The sequence below is a fragment of the Balaenoptera musculus genome, chromosome 9, assembly GCF_009873245.2.
Source record: "Balaenoptera musculus isolate JJ_BM4_2016_0621 chromosome 9, mBalMus1.pri.v3, whole genome shotgun sequence".
Taxonomy (NCBI): Eukaryota; Metazoa; Chordata; class Mammalia; order Artiodactyla; family Balaenopteridae; genus Balaenoptera; species Balaenoptera musculus.
Window position 1 is genome coordinate 93,568,315 of NC_045793.1, and position 20,201 is coordinate 93,588,515.

The 20,201-nt window shown below is 39.9% G+C and overlaps 1 protein-coding gene across 3 annotated transcripts in view; it reads right to left on the bottom strand.

Annotated features, from left to right (window-relative positions):
- Window positions 1–20,201, bottom strand: part of VPS41 (VPS41 subunit of HOPS complex) — a 184,120-nt gene that overhangs the window by 161,144 nt on the left and 2,775 nt on the right. For all 3 annotated transcript variants that reach the window (XR_005021242.1, XM_036863672.1, XM_036863671.1), the window contains exon 2: window positions 11,387–11,425. Coding sequence is in view for 2 of the 3 variants with exons in the window: in XM_036863672.1 (XP_036719567.1) it covers window positions 11,387–11,425 (39 nt within the window). In the remaining variant the exon portion in view is untranslated. The remainder of the gene's footprint in view (window positions 1–11,386; window positions 11,426–20,201) is intronic.

Sequence of the window (20,201 nt, forward strand, 5' to 3'; positions counted from 1 at the left end):
TCTTCTCAATCTCGAACCAGTAGCAGAAATACAGTTTCATAAATCCTGCATCTGGAAAGTTTCTACTAAGTTTCCAAATATATCACTTTTATAATATATGAGACATTCTTCACAGAGAATGTTTATCCTTGCCTGAATGATGCAATAATCAGCAGAACCTGTTAATATTAATAGTTCATTAAATGAAAAAGCAAAATTTTAATCCAAGGGCTATTTGGAAGGATATAATATTATAACTCCATGCTTCCTTTCTCTCACCAATCAATTTCATAACAAGGTACATTACCATTTTAGTTACCAGTTGCTATAAATTTGTTTATTAAAATTAATAGATATAAAGAACCAATTTAAGTTTCAATAAATGATTCACAATGTTCTACCTACCAGGTAAAATAAATAAATTATTTTTCTGTGATGCATTTTCTGATTTAAAAAACCTATCTCCTGATTTCTCACAATGACTGGTTTTCATTTTAACAAAACTGAAAAAGAATTCTCCTTGTGGCAGATGCACCGAGAAGGTACATTTTAAAATTAATTCCTCGTTAAACATAAACTGGGTATAGGTTTGTTTTAAATAGGTTCAGCTATTTGTCAGTCTTCTTGGTTTAGTAAAATTAATATATCTAACATATTCAAGACCTCCTAATTGTGATATTTGCAAGAACTAAGCCAGATCTGAATGGACATCACTTAGGAGGCATGTTTATAAATAATGGTAACAAAAATTATAAAGACAGAAGTGACAGTAACTAACCCTCTGTTATTACATGCCACGGCCCAGGCACAGGTCATGTAATTCACATGCAATTCAAAGGAACACACCATAGGCAGAATAAGCCTTCGTTTATCTATTCAGTTGCATTCATGAATAACTAAAGGTCACTGAAACCCTTACCTGGTAGAAAGCAGACTTCACTACATACCAGTTTCCATTCGGTGCTCTTCTCTTTCCTTGCCAACCCTCTTTAGCCTGATGGTTTTCCCCTTGTTATTCTCCTCTTTGCTGTGCAAGTTTAATGTTGAAAGGTTAGGCTAACAATTTGATGCTTCTACTGCAAAGTTCTTTGTACAACCCACTAAACTCCTCTAAACTCCACTAAACAAAGGTGGCATATACTTCTAAATAAACAGTACACTGAGAACCTATTCAAAGCAGCATTTAAAAAAAATACATATCTCTATGAAGCAGAACTGCTTCAGTTTCCAGCTCTATGAAAGTTTTCCACAGCACATTGTACATGGTCCACAAATAGGACAGGCCTTATGGAAGACGATGACATTTCTATATTGCTTTTGCCTCAATTTCCTCTCCCTGTGCCACTGATTCTACTCAGAAATAAATCTCTGCTATGTCAAACCACTACAATTTTGGAACTGTTTGTTACTGCAGCATCCTAATATAGTACTTAAAAGGACTGTGGTCCATATTAAATGAAATAATCCATGTAAAGCAATGAGCACAACACATGGAAATAAGTGAACCTGATAAAATGGAAGTAACTGATAATTCTTCATGATCTAAATATTGTCTTCCATTAAAATGTATATCATAAGAACAAAATGAATCAGATGTTGGAATTAGCTGGCAAGGATTTTAAAGCAGCCGTCATAAAAGTGCTTCAACAAGCAATTATAAATTCTCCTGAAACAAATGGAACAATAGAATATTTCAGCAAAGAAATGAGTCATTTAAAAAATGGAAACTTTAGAATTGGAAAATACAATACCCAAAAGAAATAACTCACTGGTTGGGCTCAACAGTAGAGATGACAAGGACAGAACCAATGAACTTAGGGATCTATCAGTGGAATTTACCCAATCTGAACAACAAAGAGAAAATAGACTGAAGAAAATGAACCATCTCAGGGACCTGTGGAACAATAACAAAAGGGTTAATATTCACATTATCAAAGTCCTAGAAGGAGAAGATAGAGGAACTGAGAATATTCGAAGAAATGATGGCTGAAAATTGTCCAAATTTGGTGAAGGACATAAACCTACAGATTCAATTAGCTAAACGAATTCCAAAGAAGAGAAATCAAAGAAAACCACTCCAAGAGACATCCTAATTAAAATTCTAAAAACTAAAGTAAAAAAAAATCTTGCAAGCAGCCAGGGAAACATGACACATTACTTATGGGAGAGTACCAATTCAAATGACAACAGATTTCTCATTTGAAATGACAGAGGCCAGAAAGAAGTGGCACATAATTTCTCAAGTTCTAAAAGAAAAGAACTGTCAACCACGAATGCTATATCTGGTAAAAATATCCCTTAAGAATGAAAGGGAAATAAAGACATTCTCAGATGAAGAAAAACTAAGAGGATTTGTGGTTTGCAAATCTATCCCTAAAGAATAGGCTAAAGGAAGTTTTCTAAACAGGAAGGAACAGAAGATAGAAGAAAACTGAAGAAGGCTTAGAACTTTAAAAAGAACATAAAAATGGGTGATAATGGGGTAAACATAGCAGATTGTCCCTCTTTTCATGAGTTTCTTAAATCATATTTGATAGTTGAATTAAAAAGTTTAATACCAACTGATGTGGTGCTCAATGAACAAAGTAAATATTTAAGACAACTGTATTTAAAAAATGGGAAGGGTAAAGGGACATAAAAGTAAGGTTTCTAAATGTGACTAGAAGTAGTAAAATGTCCTGGATACCAGTAGACTGTGACCAGTTTTGTATGCATATTTTAACACCTAGAGCAACTGTTAAGAAAACCATACAAAGTAATGTACTCAAAACCACTATAAATAAATCAATATGGAATCTCAGAAAAATGTTCAAGCAACTCACAGAAAGGGAAGAAAAGAGAAAGAAGAGAAATGAAATACAAAGAAAACAAACAGAATAAAAACAGCAGACTGAAACCCTGATATGTCAATAATTCCCTTACGTGTGAATGGTCTAACCACGCCAATGAAAAGAGTGGCAGAGTAGGAAAGAGTCAATCTCAAAAGGTAAACACACGGTACAGTTCCATCCATATAATACATTTGAAATGACAAATGTATAGAGATGGTGAACAGAATAGTGGTTGCCAGGTGGTGGAGGAGGGGGAGGGAGTGGCTGTGACTTAAAAGGGAACTTATTTTTCATCTTGTGATGAAACTGTTCTGTATCTTGACAGCACTGGTGGTCACAGGAATCTTCACATGTGATAAAAGTGTACAGAATCAAACACACACACAAATGAATGCATATAAAACTGATGGAATCTGAATAAGGTCTGGTGTGTAGATTGCATCAATATCCATCACATATCATATCATGTCCTGGTTGTGATGTACTAGAGTTACCCAAGATGTTACCCTTTGGGAACTAGGTGACGGGTATAAAGAAACCCTCTGTATTATTTCTTACAATGGCATGTGAATCTACGATTATCTCAAAATTTTAAACTTTTAAAAAACTCAAGAAAAAAATGCTTATTAGAGTAAAAACAATTTTGGTTTTATATAAAACCTTGGATAAAATAAAGAGGGCAAGAAATAAACCAAACTTTTTCCTTAACTCCCTGTTTGAGTTTGAGGTAGGGAAGGAAGGACATGCAGTTTTATTTTGGGTTCCACAGCTTTGCAACCCAAAAGTTCTGTAATATATACAGACATTAACAAATTTTGTTAAAAAGTAATAATTGTATTGTTTTGCTAAGTATACAAGTAATGCATATGTTATGAAAAATTTAGAAAAATGAAGGCAGATTATGATAAATAAGAGTCACATGACCCAGTGATAATATGGCCTTGTAGTCTTTCTTTCTATGATCATATGTGGACTTTGGAGGGTGAAGAGAAACTGGATTATACTCTAAATCAGGAATCAGCAAACTACAGCCCCCAGCCAAATCCAGCCAGATGACTGTTTTTGTACAACCCACAAACGAAGAAGGGTTTTTACATGTTTATATGGTTACATACCTTCATAATATCCTCAGTATTGCCTCTTTGATTGCAAAGCTTTAAGTACTTACTATCTAAACATTTACAAAAAGAGCTTGCCAATCACCCCTACCTCTAAATTGCATTTTTGTAAAAAGCTTTTTTAAATTAAAAAGATAATGCAATTCCTTATTTCTAGATATTTAGCCTGTTCCCAAATTTTTATAATAAAAACAAAGTTGTAATGCACATTCTTGTGGCTAAATTTCTGCACACAGAGATGAATGTACTTTTCAAAGGAGATATAATTTATAACTAACATTATTTTATAAATAAGTATGTTATACGTATGTTTATAATTATTTATAAATATGTTTTAATTATTTTGTAAATAAATAACAATTTATTTTATGACAAAACAGGAATTTTATTAGATTATTAATGTCATATATACATTAGCTAGACAATCCTCTCTTCTCCAGAACAGAAAGCCAGTTCAAAGATTCTAAAATTGGGGGCTTCCCTGGTGGCGCAGTGGTTGAGAATATGCCTGCCAATGCAGGGGACATGGGTTCGAGCCCTGGTCTGGGAAGATCCCACATGCCGCGGAGCAACTAGGCCCGTGAGCCACAATTACTGAACCTGCGCGTCTGGAGCCTGTGCTCCACAACAAGAGAGGCCGCGATAACGAGAGGCCCACGCACCGCGATGAAGAGTGGCCCCCACTTGCCACAACTAGAGAAAGCCCTCGCACAGAAACGAAGACCCAACACAGCCATAAATTAATTAATTAATTAATTAAACTTAAAAAAAAAAAAGATTCTAAAATTGATGTCTTATCCTACTAGTTGAATAAGCCAAACTCTGTAACATCACCCAAAATATCATTTTATACATAGGCAGAAGTTCTAAGGAAGGTTTTTTTCTTTAAGGCCTGTCTAATTCTATAAAAGTGCATAGAGGAAGAGTCTGGCATAAAATTACAGAGGTCAAGGTGAAGTTGAAGGTAGCGTAACTGAGGTGACAAGACCAGAACTTGCAGTCAGACTGCTGGGTTCTAATCGATTTACAAGCCAGGTGACCCTGGGCAAGTTAACTAAACACTCTTAAGTCTGTTTCTTCATCTGTAAAACAGAAGCGGTAATCATGGCCAAGTCATAGGGCCGATTAATACACGGAAGCACTGCTTCCTACATTGAATGTGCTTGTTTTTTTAATGAGCCTCATTATCCAAACAGATGCCCAATACTGTGCTCATTCCACAATACCATCTTTGCTCCAAAGAGAGCTCAGAACCTTCCTCTATAAGCAGTAACTTGTAGGATTTTAAAAATAAAATCCCAGATATTAGCTTGCTCACTTGCATGTGTGTGTGTAAAAGTTTATTGCTTGTTTCAGCCAGAACAAAGCCATTAATAAAAGGAGTCACCAATGAATTAAAAAGTACCACCTTTGAGGAAAAAAAATTGAACACAGAGGTGTCAAATTTTAGGCTTAGAATGTCTTTTGCCTTTAACTGCCTAATCATGGGGTTTACTCTGTTTCCCACCATACAGCAGCACTAGATATTTTGGAAATCTTGGACCACACCCCCCCGCCCCATCTAGCTCATCTCTCACATACCAGCCTACACTTCCTGTTCACTGAACTTGAGAAGCATTTCCTCTCTGCCTTCTGCTTGGCCCAGGCCCCTCTACCCCATCTCTAATGGGGGCTTCCACTGGAAACTTCCTGCCATGGGTCTCTCCGGCCAGTTCATCTGTCACCAGCCCCTATCCCCACGCCTGACAATCAAGGCTTTGGCTGCCTCCCCTCTGCCGCCCGCCCCCGTGTCCACAGGGTCAAGTCCAAACTGCCAGGTTCGACACATTAGGAGCTTCACATCCGCATCCTAGTTTCCTCGTCTAACCTCGTCTCCCCAACTTCCTCCTGCATGCCGGCCACACAGAGCTCATCACAGCTGGCTGAACATGCACGTGCTTTCATGACTTGGCCTCAGCACCTACATTCCCTCCTTCCCAGAGACCTGCTCAGCCTCTCTGCCCAGACTCATCCTCCGTAATAGCTCCTGAAGACTCCTAATGAAGCCATTCCTGACTAAACATCCGCTCCTCTGTATTCCCAGAGCGCTCTGCTACCACCTACGTGATAGCAGCCGTCAGCCCTGGAAACTGAAAACATCTCAGAGCTTCAAAAGGGGAATGAAATCCTTTCAAAGACAACATACTTCTTTGTTAAGCTTTACAAGACACCGTCTAAGAAATAGTCTGGCTCATCATTTCAAGGTGGAATAAACAGTAGACTGTATATTAAAAACAAAAAATCCCAGACATGAGGGCCAGTTTAGTTATCTTCCAAATTTGCCATAATTAAGTATTAACGTGAATACAAGACCCCTAACTGTTCAGCTTATTAAATAACATTACTTACTATCTTGGTTGTAATCTGGTTTTGAATTTCTACTTTAAGTGTAAAGAACAAGTTAACATTCTTAAAGTTTGACATCCTGACATAAACACCACTTTCGATTATTTTAATTATACTCCACACCTCAAATTCATTTCCTTTGGCTGCAGTTTTCAAGATTAGTGAAAAACATATGGACAATTTTGAGCATTCTGTGCTCTTTTCTCAAACACAGTAAAATAAGAACTTTGAAGAAAACACAGGAGGAAGCTTCATAATATTGGATTTGACAATGATTTCTTGGATATGACACTAAGAGCACAGGAAACAAAAGTGAAAATAGATTAACTGGACTACATCAAAATTGAAAACTTCTATATATCAAAAGACACACTCAACAGAGTGAAAAAGTAACCTAGGGAATGGGAGAAAATATTTGTAATTCATATAACTAAAAAGGGATACACATAGATAGATTAATATATATTCTTTATATATTCTTTTTTCCTTTATATATAATACATAGATAAAGATAAAGGTAAATCACTTATAACTCTACAGACCTTTACCTGTCTAGCTAGCTATCTCTCCATCTATCCATCCTATCCACAGGTTGTTGAGTTGCATCTGTATCTACCTGATAAGGGGTTAATATCCAGGTATCTATCTGATATCCATATCTACACCTGATAAAGGGTTAATATCCAGAATATATAAAGAACTCCTAAACTCAACAGAAAAACAAACAACTCGATTAGAAAATGGGCAAAGGACTTGAATAGATATATCTCTATAGACACACAAATGGCCAATGAGCATATGAAAAGACACTTAACATCACTAATTATTAGGAAAATGCAAATCAAACCACAGTAAGATATCACCTCACACCTTCAGGATAGCTACTATCAAAAAACAAAAACAAAAAGGAAAATAGGTGTTGGTGGAGAAAAGTTCCAGAAACAGGTTGCCCAACAATGTGAATATCCTTAATGATACTGAACTGTATACTTCAAAATGGTTAATATGGTACATTTTATGTTATGTATATTTTACCACAACTAAAAATTTTTAAATTAAAAATTAACTAAAAGTTAAAAAAAAGAACTTGGGCTTCCCTGGTGGCGCAGTGGTTGAGAATCCGCCTGCCAATGCAGGGGACATGGGTTCGAGCCCTGGTCTGGGAAGATCCCACATGCCGCGGAGCAACTGGGCCCGTGAGCCACAACTACTGAGCCTGCGCGTCTGGAGCCTGTGCTCCGCAACAAGAGAGGCCACAATAGTGAGAGGCCCGCGCACCGCGATGAAGAGTGGCCCCCGCTCTCCGCAACTAGAGAAAGCCCTAGCACAGAAACAAAGACCCAACATAGCAATCAATCAATCAATTAATAAATCTTAAAAAAAAAAAAAAGCTCCTGACCTCATAGAGCATAGATTATTAAAAAAAAAAAAAAGAACTTCAGAGTAACCTAACACTATGGTTTTCCTGTAACGTGAAAGCCCAATTTATATGAAATGCCGCATTTCATAAAGTGATAAAAAAATAAATTGTTATATTACATGGTTGAAAACACTTAAATATTGTTGTTCACAAAAATGGAAATCACCTGAGCACTTGAATAAACAAGAGGTATATGTACATAAAGGAAATGCCTGCCCTGAGAAAGCTTAATTAACAGTTACAAAACCTAATGGGAAGAAGAGATAGAGGAAGAAAAGGAAGAATAAAGATTCTTTGGCCACCAAGTGGTGTCTCAATACCAATACTAATACCAATACCAATCCTAGAAGTGGAAAGTGGTTCAAACTGAGTGAGAAATCCAAGAAAAACTTCTCCAAAGACTGGAGTGCAAGCCAACTCACTATACCTACAAAGCCTAAACTCGGCTCTACCGCCAGCCTGACTATTCTGGTCGTCCGTAAACTCCCTAGAATCAGTCATCTCTGGGAGGGTAACCACTTCAGAGCCAGTGGGGAGTCTCTCCAAGCCCTCAGGTTAAAGTACCAGGCTGTAAAATCAGCCACTGGCACCAGCGCTAAAATACAAGCTGAGGATCACTAATATTCACGGAGTGCTTCCCATGTGCTAAATGCCAAATAAGATGCTTTGCAAACATCAATCTTCTCTAATCCTCACAGCAACCATACAAGGTTAGCAGTAACTCCCATTTTTCATAGGAGGAAACTCAAGAATACAAGGGTTGAATGCTATGCCCAAGGTCACGCAGCAAGTATGAAGCACAGCTGAGATATGAACCTGAGGTACCATCCTGAGAAGGCACCAGGGCTGGAAGGCAAAATGACCAAAAGAGCCCAGAGTCTGGGGACTAGAATCTGAACCCATTTCTCCCACGAAACAACTACAACCTTAGATGGTCAGGTTCCTTTTTGGGTCTCAGTTTCCTCAACGTTCATGTATCTTTTCTTTCCATTTCTTTCTTGAGTGTGGTCAACTCTTATTCCTTCACTTCCTAGTTTTTTGATTCATTTCTGTTCTGAGATTTTAAATTTCTGGTTTAAGATAGTTTTTCACATCTGCAAAGGCTTGTTTAAATATATTCAACTCAGGATGGAGTGTTATGTCGGTGTTCTCTTGGAAAATTTTTGATTCTCACTTTGTTTTTTTCCTATAGTAGTTTTATACAGATGCTACCTGCCATTTCAGATCATTTGAAAATGTCTTAGATTTTCCTGGACAGCACCAACAGGCGCTCCCATGGAGAGGTGAGGTATTTGGGTGTTTTACTAGGTTTCTTAGTTACACTGGTAAATGAAGGACGTTTTCTTTAATAAGTGGCATCTTTTTTTTTGGTGGTGGGGCGAGAAGAATAGGTAAATCTCCTGACTCTATGATATTGTTTGTTTCTGGGCACCCTGAATTTCCCTGCTTTTCCCTTTTCCCTTCACCACCAGGCCTCCAGGGGACGCCTTCCCCTTCTCTCGAGAAGCAGTCCCACCCCAATGCTGTACTGCCGGTGTTTCATGCATTTTCAAACCCCCTTCTTTAAATTTTCTGCTTTTCCAGGAAGCAGCCTGAGGTGACCTCTAAAAATGGTTCGCTATCTACTTGACCCAGAAAACCCCACAAAATCATGCAAGAGGTTCAAATCTTCGTGTTCACTTTAAGAACACTCATGAAACTGCCCAGACCATTAAGGGTACACATATCCAAAAGCCACCAAGTATCTGAAGGCTGTTACTTCACCGAAGCAATGTGTGCCATTCTGTCCTTACAATGGTGGAGTTGGTAGGTGTGCCCAGGCCAAACAGTGGGGCTGGATGCAGGGTCAGTGGCCCAAAAAGAGTGCTGTATTCTTACTGCACATGCTCAAAACTGCAGAGAGTAAGGCTGAACTTAACGGCTTAGACATAGATTCTCTGGTCATTGGGCACAGCCAGGTGAACAAATCCCCCACAATGTGGCACAGGACTTCCAGAGCTCAAGGTCGGATCAACCCATACATGAGCTCTCCCTGCCACATTGAGATGATCCGTACTGAAAAAGAACAGACTGTTCCTAAACCAGAAGAGGAGGTTACACAGAAGAAAAAGATATCCCAGAAAAAAACTGAAGAAACAAAAACCTATGGCCTGGGAATAAATGCCGCAAAAAAATAAATGCAAATGAAAGTAAAAAAAAAAAAAATTTCCAGCACAGTCAGTGCTCAGATCCACCCGTCTCAGACCTTTTCTCACAACCTCCCCACTCAGGATGGGGCATGATTTATGATTTCCCTCCGTTTCCTGCCACCGCTGGGGCTCAGCTACTCTCCCCTCATTCCCATCCATCTGACCCTCAGCTCCAGTCAATCCAGAGCTGGCTCTTTGCTGGTTTCAGATATTTATTTCCCCACTTATTTGGAAGTTTAGAGTACTCCCTGTTTCCTAACTATGCTGGAGACGGGGGTTAATGCGTGCTTTTGTTTGCTTTCCTTCTGGATCCGTTTAGTGTCTGAAGGATGTGGGGAAAGATTGAGATGTAGGTGGCTGGCAACATTTTCCTGATGTCTGAAATGAAATTCCTGGACGGGGCTCTGACCCTGCAGGATTCTGAACCGGTGATTCTGAGAACACGGGCTTCTCAGTTAAGTAGAACTTTCCAAAAACAAAAATGGTGCTGCTCTGAAACGCTTTCAATGCTTCATTAAAAATTAACAACTATTATATCCTATCTATAAGCAAATTCAGTAACACCTTACCAGGGGCTTTGAAGAGAGTGTCAGAGATCCTTAGCGGTGAAAATGTTAGGAACCACAACTCTACAGCCAAACTACAAATGCATGATGGCATGATATGTAAGATATTCTCTAGAAGAATATGTATAACGCCCCCTTTCCCTCCCAAAAGCAAAAAAGATAATAACTATCTGTAACATCAATCCAAATGTAATAGATTATATTAAATATCACATTGGTGTGGATTTCCAAAAGGTTATCATAAATACTTTTATATTCCTGAGCCAAAGGAAATACTAAAAGGAAAAAAGTAATTATTGTTATTAGTCCATCTATAAAACTAATAAACTAATCAGTGTTATGCTTAAACTTATTTTTTATGCATAGCCTTGAGAAATTTTTTTAAAGCCCTCCTTTATATATTACTTTTTTCTCCTCAGAGTCAATCGTTAATACAACTTAGCTCCCTAACAGCTTTTAAGGTAGTTACTTACCTTTTTATTTTATGAAATAAATGACCATTTCAGTGATTCAGAAACTATACCAATGAGCACACCATATTCATTAAAAGAAAAAAGAAAGAATAAGTATTGCAGACCCGACAGTGGCTATTTTTAAAAATAGGTTTTTAAGTGTCGAGATTGGTTTGGAAACTTTGCATCAATTTCGCCACTGCCAACATGCTTCAGGTTAAAATACTGTTCAAAATGAGGAAAAAACTTTGTGTTCCTTTTCCTATTTTTCAAGTAAATCCATTTAATATTTTTAAAGATGACTGGCATGTCCTTCCCCAAGGTTTAATCACCTATGGCCCTAATTTACCACGCCAAGTTCCGGGGAATGTTGCATTTAGCAAGGCATGACCAGCTCAAGATGCTGGCTTAGCTAGAAATTCCAGGTTCCTGAATCCCCACCTTACCTCAGACTCATCTGTAGATTCTTCAAGAGACCCGGTTTCCTACAAAGCATAGAGGGGGGAGAACGGTCAGAACACATGACAAAAGGAGAAAAAATATTTTCAAGGAACAAGAGTCATCATGTCCCCACCACCAATACCCATCTGCCCTTTTTTGGCGGTAATTTGCAACTCCAGTTTAAAGAACTCCACATAGTTCGACTCTTGCAGGCCTCCTACAACACCTTCTCCATACCCTGCAGGGTACCCTGAGATGGTCGCTCTGGGGCCACATGGATCCGCCGCTCCCAGTGACCTCCCTTGACTGGTCCGCAGGTTAACAAATGACCCCAGGAATTCCTCATGGGAGGACCCAGAAGGCTTTTCCTTCACTAAAGATGGAAATCAGTCTGGCAAAGCAGCCTTACTGATCTCAGAACAGGCAACTGCCATCTCAAATTATCTATAAGCCAATTTTTATATGGAAAAGCTCTTGTGCTATTAATTATTATGCTATGAATCTGGCTGAGTCAAAATAATTGTCTTGCTTAACAGCTTTTACAACAGAATTCCCCTAGCGTGGTACCTATCAGACGCTCTGCAAACAAGCTGTGTAATTTACATCCGCTGTTTAAACCATTAACTGGAAGACAAATTCTGCCATTTAACACAGTTTCCCTCTTGCTAGACAATGAATCTTGCTGCTCTGGAGAACACAAAGCAAAAAGGGGAGGAAAAAAATGGACTTGATTCCGCTAATCTCTCACCTGTCCACTCAAAGGGAATCTGCTGATGCCACGCACCCTCAGAGAGGTCAGCAAAATGAAGATTTACTTAACGTGCTTATAGATATCAACAGCAATAAAAGGTTACAACTAATATGCTGACACTGAACGTAAGCATTTCGCAACCATCCACGAGATTAAAGAAAAAAAAAAAAAGAACCAAAAAAATGGGGCAAGGACATTTTAGATACATCAAGACCAAAAAAATAAACATTTTAAAGAAAGTTGGATGCATATATTACTCAGTGCAAACTGGACTGCGGGATAAACACAAATCGGGCATTTGAAAATACTTTAATTTCATTCACTGAAAATCAGTAAGAACCTGGCAGGTGGCAGGCTACCTCCAGAAGAGCCTAGTGGACAATACAGGCCCTGCTGTCAAAGTTCACCTGTGAAATAGGGATGAATGTTCGTTGTAATTAAGAATTTGATTGCAGTTCTATCATTAGCCATGATGAGTACCAGAATCTCCTCTATATCCCAGTGCAGCTTGTTTTGGTTTCATGGTCATCTAAATATTAGAAACTCCTTATTAATTTGGAGCTACAATCTCTCCACAGTAATTTTTGTTCTTCGCCCGAATACGACATGTAAAAAATCCAGTTCTTCTACTACTTGCCAGTTCTCCAGATACTTAATGAAACGTATCATGCCGACCCTTCTAAATTGTTTCTCCCATCCGCTAACCATCCCCGGTTCCTGGTTTTACGGCATCTGCCATCCTGATCCTTCTATTTTGGACACGGACACACTCCACTTAATATTAATAGTCACTATTCCGACGTCTTTACTCAACATCTATAATATATTGCTCCTGATGCTAAATGTTTTACATGTAGCATCTTGAAATTTCCTAATGCCCTCGGAGGTAAAATGCAGAGGCTTAGAGGTTGAACTTAAGTGACTTCTATCATCCCTGACGGTGCCTGCACATTATTAGCATTAGCTAAACAAGTCTTTGACAACTGTGCCAATAAGCCCCAGCAAGATTATTTCCCACCTCTAGAACTCTCAAAGAACACTTGACTACTCTTTTCAAAAAATTACATTAAACCGAAGGAAAAATTTTTTCCTAATTTGAGATCCATTCAAATATGCACATGGCGTATAAGGGCAAATGTCCCACTTACATGCGTCATTAAAACAAAACCGGGCCCCCAACCAGCAATTTCAATCCAAAAACTCAAAATCAAATTACACTTCTGTTCCCACCGGAAAGCACGCAGTGGCGGAATCGGATACCTCAAGGCATGCAAATGTCAGAAATCTGAGTCCTCCGGGAAAACCAGGCTCTCAGAGGAGCCTCCTGTGGCTGCTGGTTATCAATAGGGAACCTTTACTCCAGGACCCCCTCAGACTCACCCTCAGCACCAGTCTGAACCTCCCAGACCTAGCTGTGGCCTTGAAAAAATGGCCCTTCTTTCCACAGGGCTACCAAAGCCATGCATGAGTGCCTTCAGGAACTGGCCTGGTCTGTTACTTCTTAGCTTCGTTTATTCATCAAGCCCTCCTCCTTAATGCTCCAGAGACAGAGGCAACAGGAAGACATGAAGTGAATGTCCCTAGCGAGGGATCCCAGAAGCAAGGCTGAACCTCGAGAAACAGTCAATGATTTTCGAACATTTTTTTACATTCTCTCTTTCAAAAAATCTACCTTCAAATCAGGAAAGTGTAAGTTACAAAACTGTGCTAGTTTCAAAAACAGAACTACCATACGACCCAGCAGTCCCACTACTGGGCATATACCCTGAGAAAACCATAATTCAAAAAGAGTCATGTACCACAATGTTCACTGCAGTACTATTTACAATAGCCAGGACATGGAAGTAACCTAAGTGTCCATCGACAGATGAATGGATAAAGAAGATGTGGCACATATATACGATGGAATATTTCTCAGCCATAAAAAGAAACGAAATTGAGTTATTTGTAGTGAGGTGGATGGACCTAGAGTCTGTCATATAGAGTGAAGTCAGTCAGAAAGAGAAAAACAAATACCGTATGCTAACACATATAAATATGGAAACTAAAAAAAAAAAAAAGGTTCTGAAGAGCCTAGGGGCAGGACAGGAATAAAGACGCAAACGTAGAGAATGGACTTGAGGACACAGGGAGAGGGAAGGGTAAGATGGGACAAAGTGAGAGAGTGGCATGGACATATATACACTACCAAATGTAAAACCGATAGCTAGTGGGAAGCAGCCGCATAGCACAAGGAGAGCAGCTCGGTGCTTTGTGACCACCTAGAGGGGTGAGATAGGGAGGGTGGGAGGGAGGGAGACGCAAGAGGGAGGGGATATGGGGATATATGTATATGTATAGCTGATTCACTTTGTTATACAGCAGAAACTAACATACCACTGTAAAACAATTATACTCCAATAAAGACGTTAAAAAAAAAATTGCTAGTTTCTAAGATAACAGGCCAGACACAAAAAGACAAGTATTGCAGGATTCCACTTAATATGAAACAGAAAGATGAACAGAGGTTAGCTAGTGCGGGGGGCTGGGGGAATGAGAGTTACTGTTTAATGGGCACAGTTCCAGTTTGTGATGATGAAAAGTTCCAGAGATGGATGGTGGTGATGGGTGCACAAACACAAATGTACTTAATGCCACTGAATTACAACACTTAAAAATGGTTCCGATAATAAATATTATGTTATGTGTGTTTTACCGTAATAAGAAAAAAATTGTGCTGTTCTGCTTGAAGAAAAATGAAGGGCTGGAAAGTACCCAGTGATACAAATGTACAGCTGGACAAATCCTGGGCAGCAGGCTGAAAGCTAAACTCAACAATTATTTCACTTTATCCTTCTTTTGCAAACCAACTCCTTAAACTTAATCATCTGCCCAAACAGCTTTAACAACGAACCATCTCGGTGCCTTGATCTGTGACCTCTTGAATCTATTCATCAACCACCATCAGGATCATCTTCCCAGAACACACAGCACCCTGGTCTCCATCCTCCTCAAGGAACCCTCAGGGGTCAGGAGATTTCAGATTCCCCAGCAAGGTCGTCAAAGCCCAGCCCAATGTGGCACCCGGGGCACTTTTAGCCTCACTCCCCACTCTCTGCACAAACCCACAGCCCTCCAGCCACATCGGGTGACTTCTCACTCAGAGGTCACACGGTCACATCTCTCTGTCATTGGTGGCAGAAGAGCACCTGCAGTCTGGATGTGGCCAGTAGGTGTTCTGTTTGGCCTGGCTATAGTGTTTTTAAGACTTTCACATACAAATCTGTATTTCTGACTTCCTAAGCTCAGACTGTACCTGAAATCCATATTTCCATATAACAGCAGTTGAAGCTGAGCAGCTACGGCCCCAGACAGAATGCTCCTCACCACCAACATCCCCAACTGCCCTACCCCAGAAAATCCCCCTCATTTCCACTGCCACCTGGCGCCTTAAGCTGGTGGTGCTTGCACGGGGCCTCCTGAAGCGGTTCCTTCAGCTTAGAAGGCCCTTGGCCCAACTCTGCCCTCATCCTAGCGGTCCTCAGACTCCCAGCATGCTCTACAGGGACGCTCTCAGGGGGTACCTCTGGGAGGTGGTGACAGTCAGGCTGAGTGAGGTTCTTCACTCTTGCTTTAACAATAGAGCTTAGATTTTTATGTCTTCAATTTTCATGTTGCCAATCTGAGGCTAAAAAAAAAAAAGATTGAAACTCACTGGCTGTTTCTAAATCCTAAACTTTCTTCATGGCCCAACTTAGGTCTCACCTCATTCACAGAATTGTCCCCAGTCAGTCCAGGCCACAAGGTCCAGATGTGGCCTCCTATGGCCTCTCTCTCTTCTATGCCCCTCAGCTTGCACCTAATATGAATTGTCTGGTCCTAGTAGTTATCCTTTACAATTCACTGTGGATGAACCCAAAGGCTTTTGCCTATCTCCAACCATCCTACCCAAAGGAACAGGTCAATACCCGTTTGCCAACGATGATGAGAAGAAATAAGCTGCTGTGGAGAGGGTGTGGAGAAAAGGGGACCCTCCTACACTGTTGGTGGGAACGTAAATTGGTGCAGTCACTGTGGAGAACAGTACGGAGGTTCCTCAAAAAACGAAAAATAGAGTTGCCCTATGATCCAGCAATCCCACTCCTGGACATATACCCAGAAAAGATGAAAACTATAATTTGAAAAGATACATGCACCCCAATGTTCACAGCAGCACCATTTACAACAGCCAATGTCCATCAACACATGAATGGATAAAGAAGATGTGGTACATATATACAGTGGAATATTACTCAGCCATAAAAAAGAACGAAATGTCATTTACAGTAACATGGATGGACCTAGAGATTGTCACACTAAGCGAAGTAAGTCAGACAAATATCATATGATATCACTTATATGTAGAATCTTAAAAAATGATACAAATGAACTTACCAAGGAAACAGAAACAGACTCACAGACATAGAAAACAGACTTGTGGTTGCCAAGGGGGGAGGGGGGAGGGATTGACTGGGAGTTTGGGGTTAGCAGTTACAAACTATTATATAGAGAATGGATAAACGAGGTCCTACTATATAGCACAGGGAACTATATTCAATATCCTGTGATAAACCATAATGGAAAAGAATATGAAAAAGAATATATATATATGCATAACTGAATCACCCTGCTGTACAGCAGAAATTAACACAACATTGTAAATCAACTATCTTTCAATAGAATAAATTTTAAAAAAGAAATAAGCTGCTGATCCGAAGCAGTAACATTGTAACTCCTGTGTATATTCCTTTTCCATTTATCAGCAATACCAAGTGCATTTTCTCCAGGCAAATGCTTGAATTATTAGCTCGTGGCTACAGGACAGTTACAGAAGGGGAACCAAAGGGTGGCAGCAGCAAACAAGGATAGAGCAATCCAAACAGAACGTTAACAACCTAGCAGCAGCCCCAGGAAGGAGCTAATTGGGCTCTCAGAAGACCCCTCCAATAAGGGCTTTCAACCCACCCCGACCCCTAATCCTACGATCAGGGCCCCGTGACAGTGGCCCGGGAGAAGACCCAGCACAGCCAGCCTCAGAGGCCAGGAGGGGTTAAGAAGATGGTCAACCCAGGAGGAGAAAGAGAAGCTGGGACCTCCCAGGTTGGGAAGTCCTCACAGTTTGGAGGGAATACACAGTTTGTTGAGGGCAACAAAGAGAATCTGGGGGAGAAATGGGAGGCTGGAGCCTAAGGAAAGCCAGCTACAAACTTTGCAGGATGAAGAAAAAGAGCAGAGACCAGGCCCCAGGAAACCAGACTAGGCTGGAGATGGACGTGAAACACACAACACTTACTACCACCTTCTCTTCCTTCCCAGCAACTGTGTGCCACAGCTGAGCCTGATGGAGGAGTGTTTCCAACGTTTCACAAAGGCACAGCACGGGAAAGAAGAAATATTTTGTGTGAGATGTATTTGATATCCCTGTGCACAGAGCCTCCATTACAGAAAGCTTTTGGGTCCCCAAGGACTAGACTGGTTGAGTAGGAAAGATGAAAGGGTACCCAGGGAGCTGGCAGAAGCCGGAGACTCAGGTTACCAACCTTTTCAACCAATCAGGCTCAACTACTATACTTATTCTGCAAATGAACAAAAGCTTTGAGGTCTGCCCCAGTTTGCTGCCTAGTGACCCAGCCCCAAATCTGACTTTGCATTAGAATCATCTAAACGCAGCAGGGAGAACTGGCTAATATTTGCTAATCCACTCCATCATTTTTTTTCTTTTCCATTATGGTTTATTACAGGATATTGAATATAGTTCCCTGCGCTATACAGTAGGACCTTGCTGTTTATCCATTCTATATATAATAGTTTGCACCTGCTAATCCCAAACTCCCAATCCAACCCTCCCTCCTCCTCCTCCCCCTTGGCAACCACGTCTGTTCTCTGTGAGTCTGTTTCGTAGATGAGTTCATTTGCGTCACATTTTAGATTCCACATATAAGTGATATCATATGGTGTTTGTCTTTCTCTTTCTGACTTCACTTAGTATCCACTCCATCTTCAGTAGGTATAAATAAGAGCCCAGAATCACAAGGATTTGGTTTAAAACAAAAAACAAAAAAAAACCCCAAACCAACAAACAAGAAAGGCAAAAAAACCCCACTAAGGAGGACAAAGTTTCTAGAAGAAACAAAGGCAACTGTGACTGAGTAGCCATGAATGGGAAGCCGCATGAAACACAGAAGCACCTGATCCGATGAATGCTCCCTCCCCAAGGTGGTAATGTGGGAGCCAAGGAGGCTACGGCAATCAGCTAATGATATCAGCCTCCAGCCAACCAGCCCAGAGGAAGATGGGAGAAGAAACTCACAAGGTAATAAGCACACCCAGCTGAGCTAATTTGTGACTATACTTGTTAGATGATGGTAAAGAGTGGGCCCTCTAAAGATTTCTCTGATCCTGTGCTTTTGCAACTTCTTGTTTGGGGCTTTGTTTTTCCTTTAGTTATTTATTAGTAAAGTTGCTTTTAAATGACCTATCTTGGCCGAACTATATGAAAAGAGAATTGTGCACACCTAAGCCAAGCCCAAGTTTGGGTTATAAATCATTGTCCTATTTACAAACCAACCACTTCAACCTAGCACTTTAACATACTTTATCTCAGTTCATACTCACAAGAGTCCTGGAGAGTAAAATCCCCAAGCTACAGGCAAGAAAACCGCGACACTCAAATATCTGTCAACTTGGTTTTATTTTGTACCGGGGGCACAATCACATGAGGGTATAACTACTCATGAATGTACTATCTGATAATCCTTAAATGCTCTACAATACAGATAGAATGTTCTTCACTTCTAAAATGTAGTGGAAAATTCAAAGCAGAAACTCTATCTGGTCAAAGAATAGAGGGTCTGAGTGACCAAATATTTTAATGGACCTGCTGGTTGGTTCGAAAGATGAAAGGGTACCCAGGGAGCTGGCAGAGTAAGCAACGTAGGAAATGTAATGCACAATTCATGTGAATTAATAACTTTCAAAAGTTTCAAGTAATATAAAACAATTTAACACAAATTCTACTGAACCTAAATTAACAATTTGACGTTTTCAATTCAGAAGGCTATTCTCTCCCTAATAAATCCATTTAAACATTTTATTAAGCACCTAGTACCTGGAAAGCAGTAGCCCTGTGAGAGATAACAGACATGAGTAAGCTCTGTGCTGATTCTTGAGGACTCAGCAATCTGCAGGAGAGATAAGACAAATACACGAACAACCAGGCTTCAGGCAGAATGCTGTTCAGAAGCAAGGCATGGACAAATAGTGTTGGGCATCTGTGATTACGAAGGTCAACCATAAGTCATTTTGGAGCTAGGTAAAACAGCTGGTTAGAAGATTTCCAGGCACAATGCAGGGTATTAGTGTTTTCTGTGAGCTATAATATATATGTCGTTATTTTTACTAACTACCTTAACCATACTCAGCATAAACAAGGATTGCCCAATGACTTTAAAAAAGTTCATTCATATACAAAAAGTGATTTTTTTTTTTCTAACTTTTTTTTTGGTTGCGCCTTACGGCTTGCAGGATCTTAGTTCCCCGACCAGGGATCGAACTCCTGCCCCCTGCACTGGCAGCGAGGAGTCCTAACCACTGGACTGCCAGGGAATTCCCCAAAAAGCGATCTTTAGTTTGGGAGTCCGTGAACTGTGTTATATTAACTCAGTTCAGATCTCACTCTTTTGGTTCTTCCTAAAATTAAGGTGGGTAAAAGATCCATCACCAAAAATACAATGCTCAGAAAAGTTAAGAGGGGAGGTTGAGTTTTGTCTTGCTCATCTTGGAGGACTGTTTCAATTTACAGTACATGGTGCTAAGGAAAAAAGCTTCCTTTACCCTAACCTGTTTGTCATAGTTAATTTTAACACACATCTTGATTCTTAAAGCATTCAGGAGACGGGAGGAGAATTATGTCAAGATTGTCTAAAAGGTTCAAAGTAGCAGAACAGAACAATTAGCAAATTTATTTAACACCACTTTTGTGCTCTTTTAGCCTTCCAAAAACTATGTAATAAAGGCCTCCTATCTTGGTCAGATTTCAATGGCTTCCTATG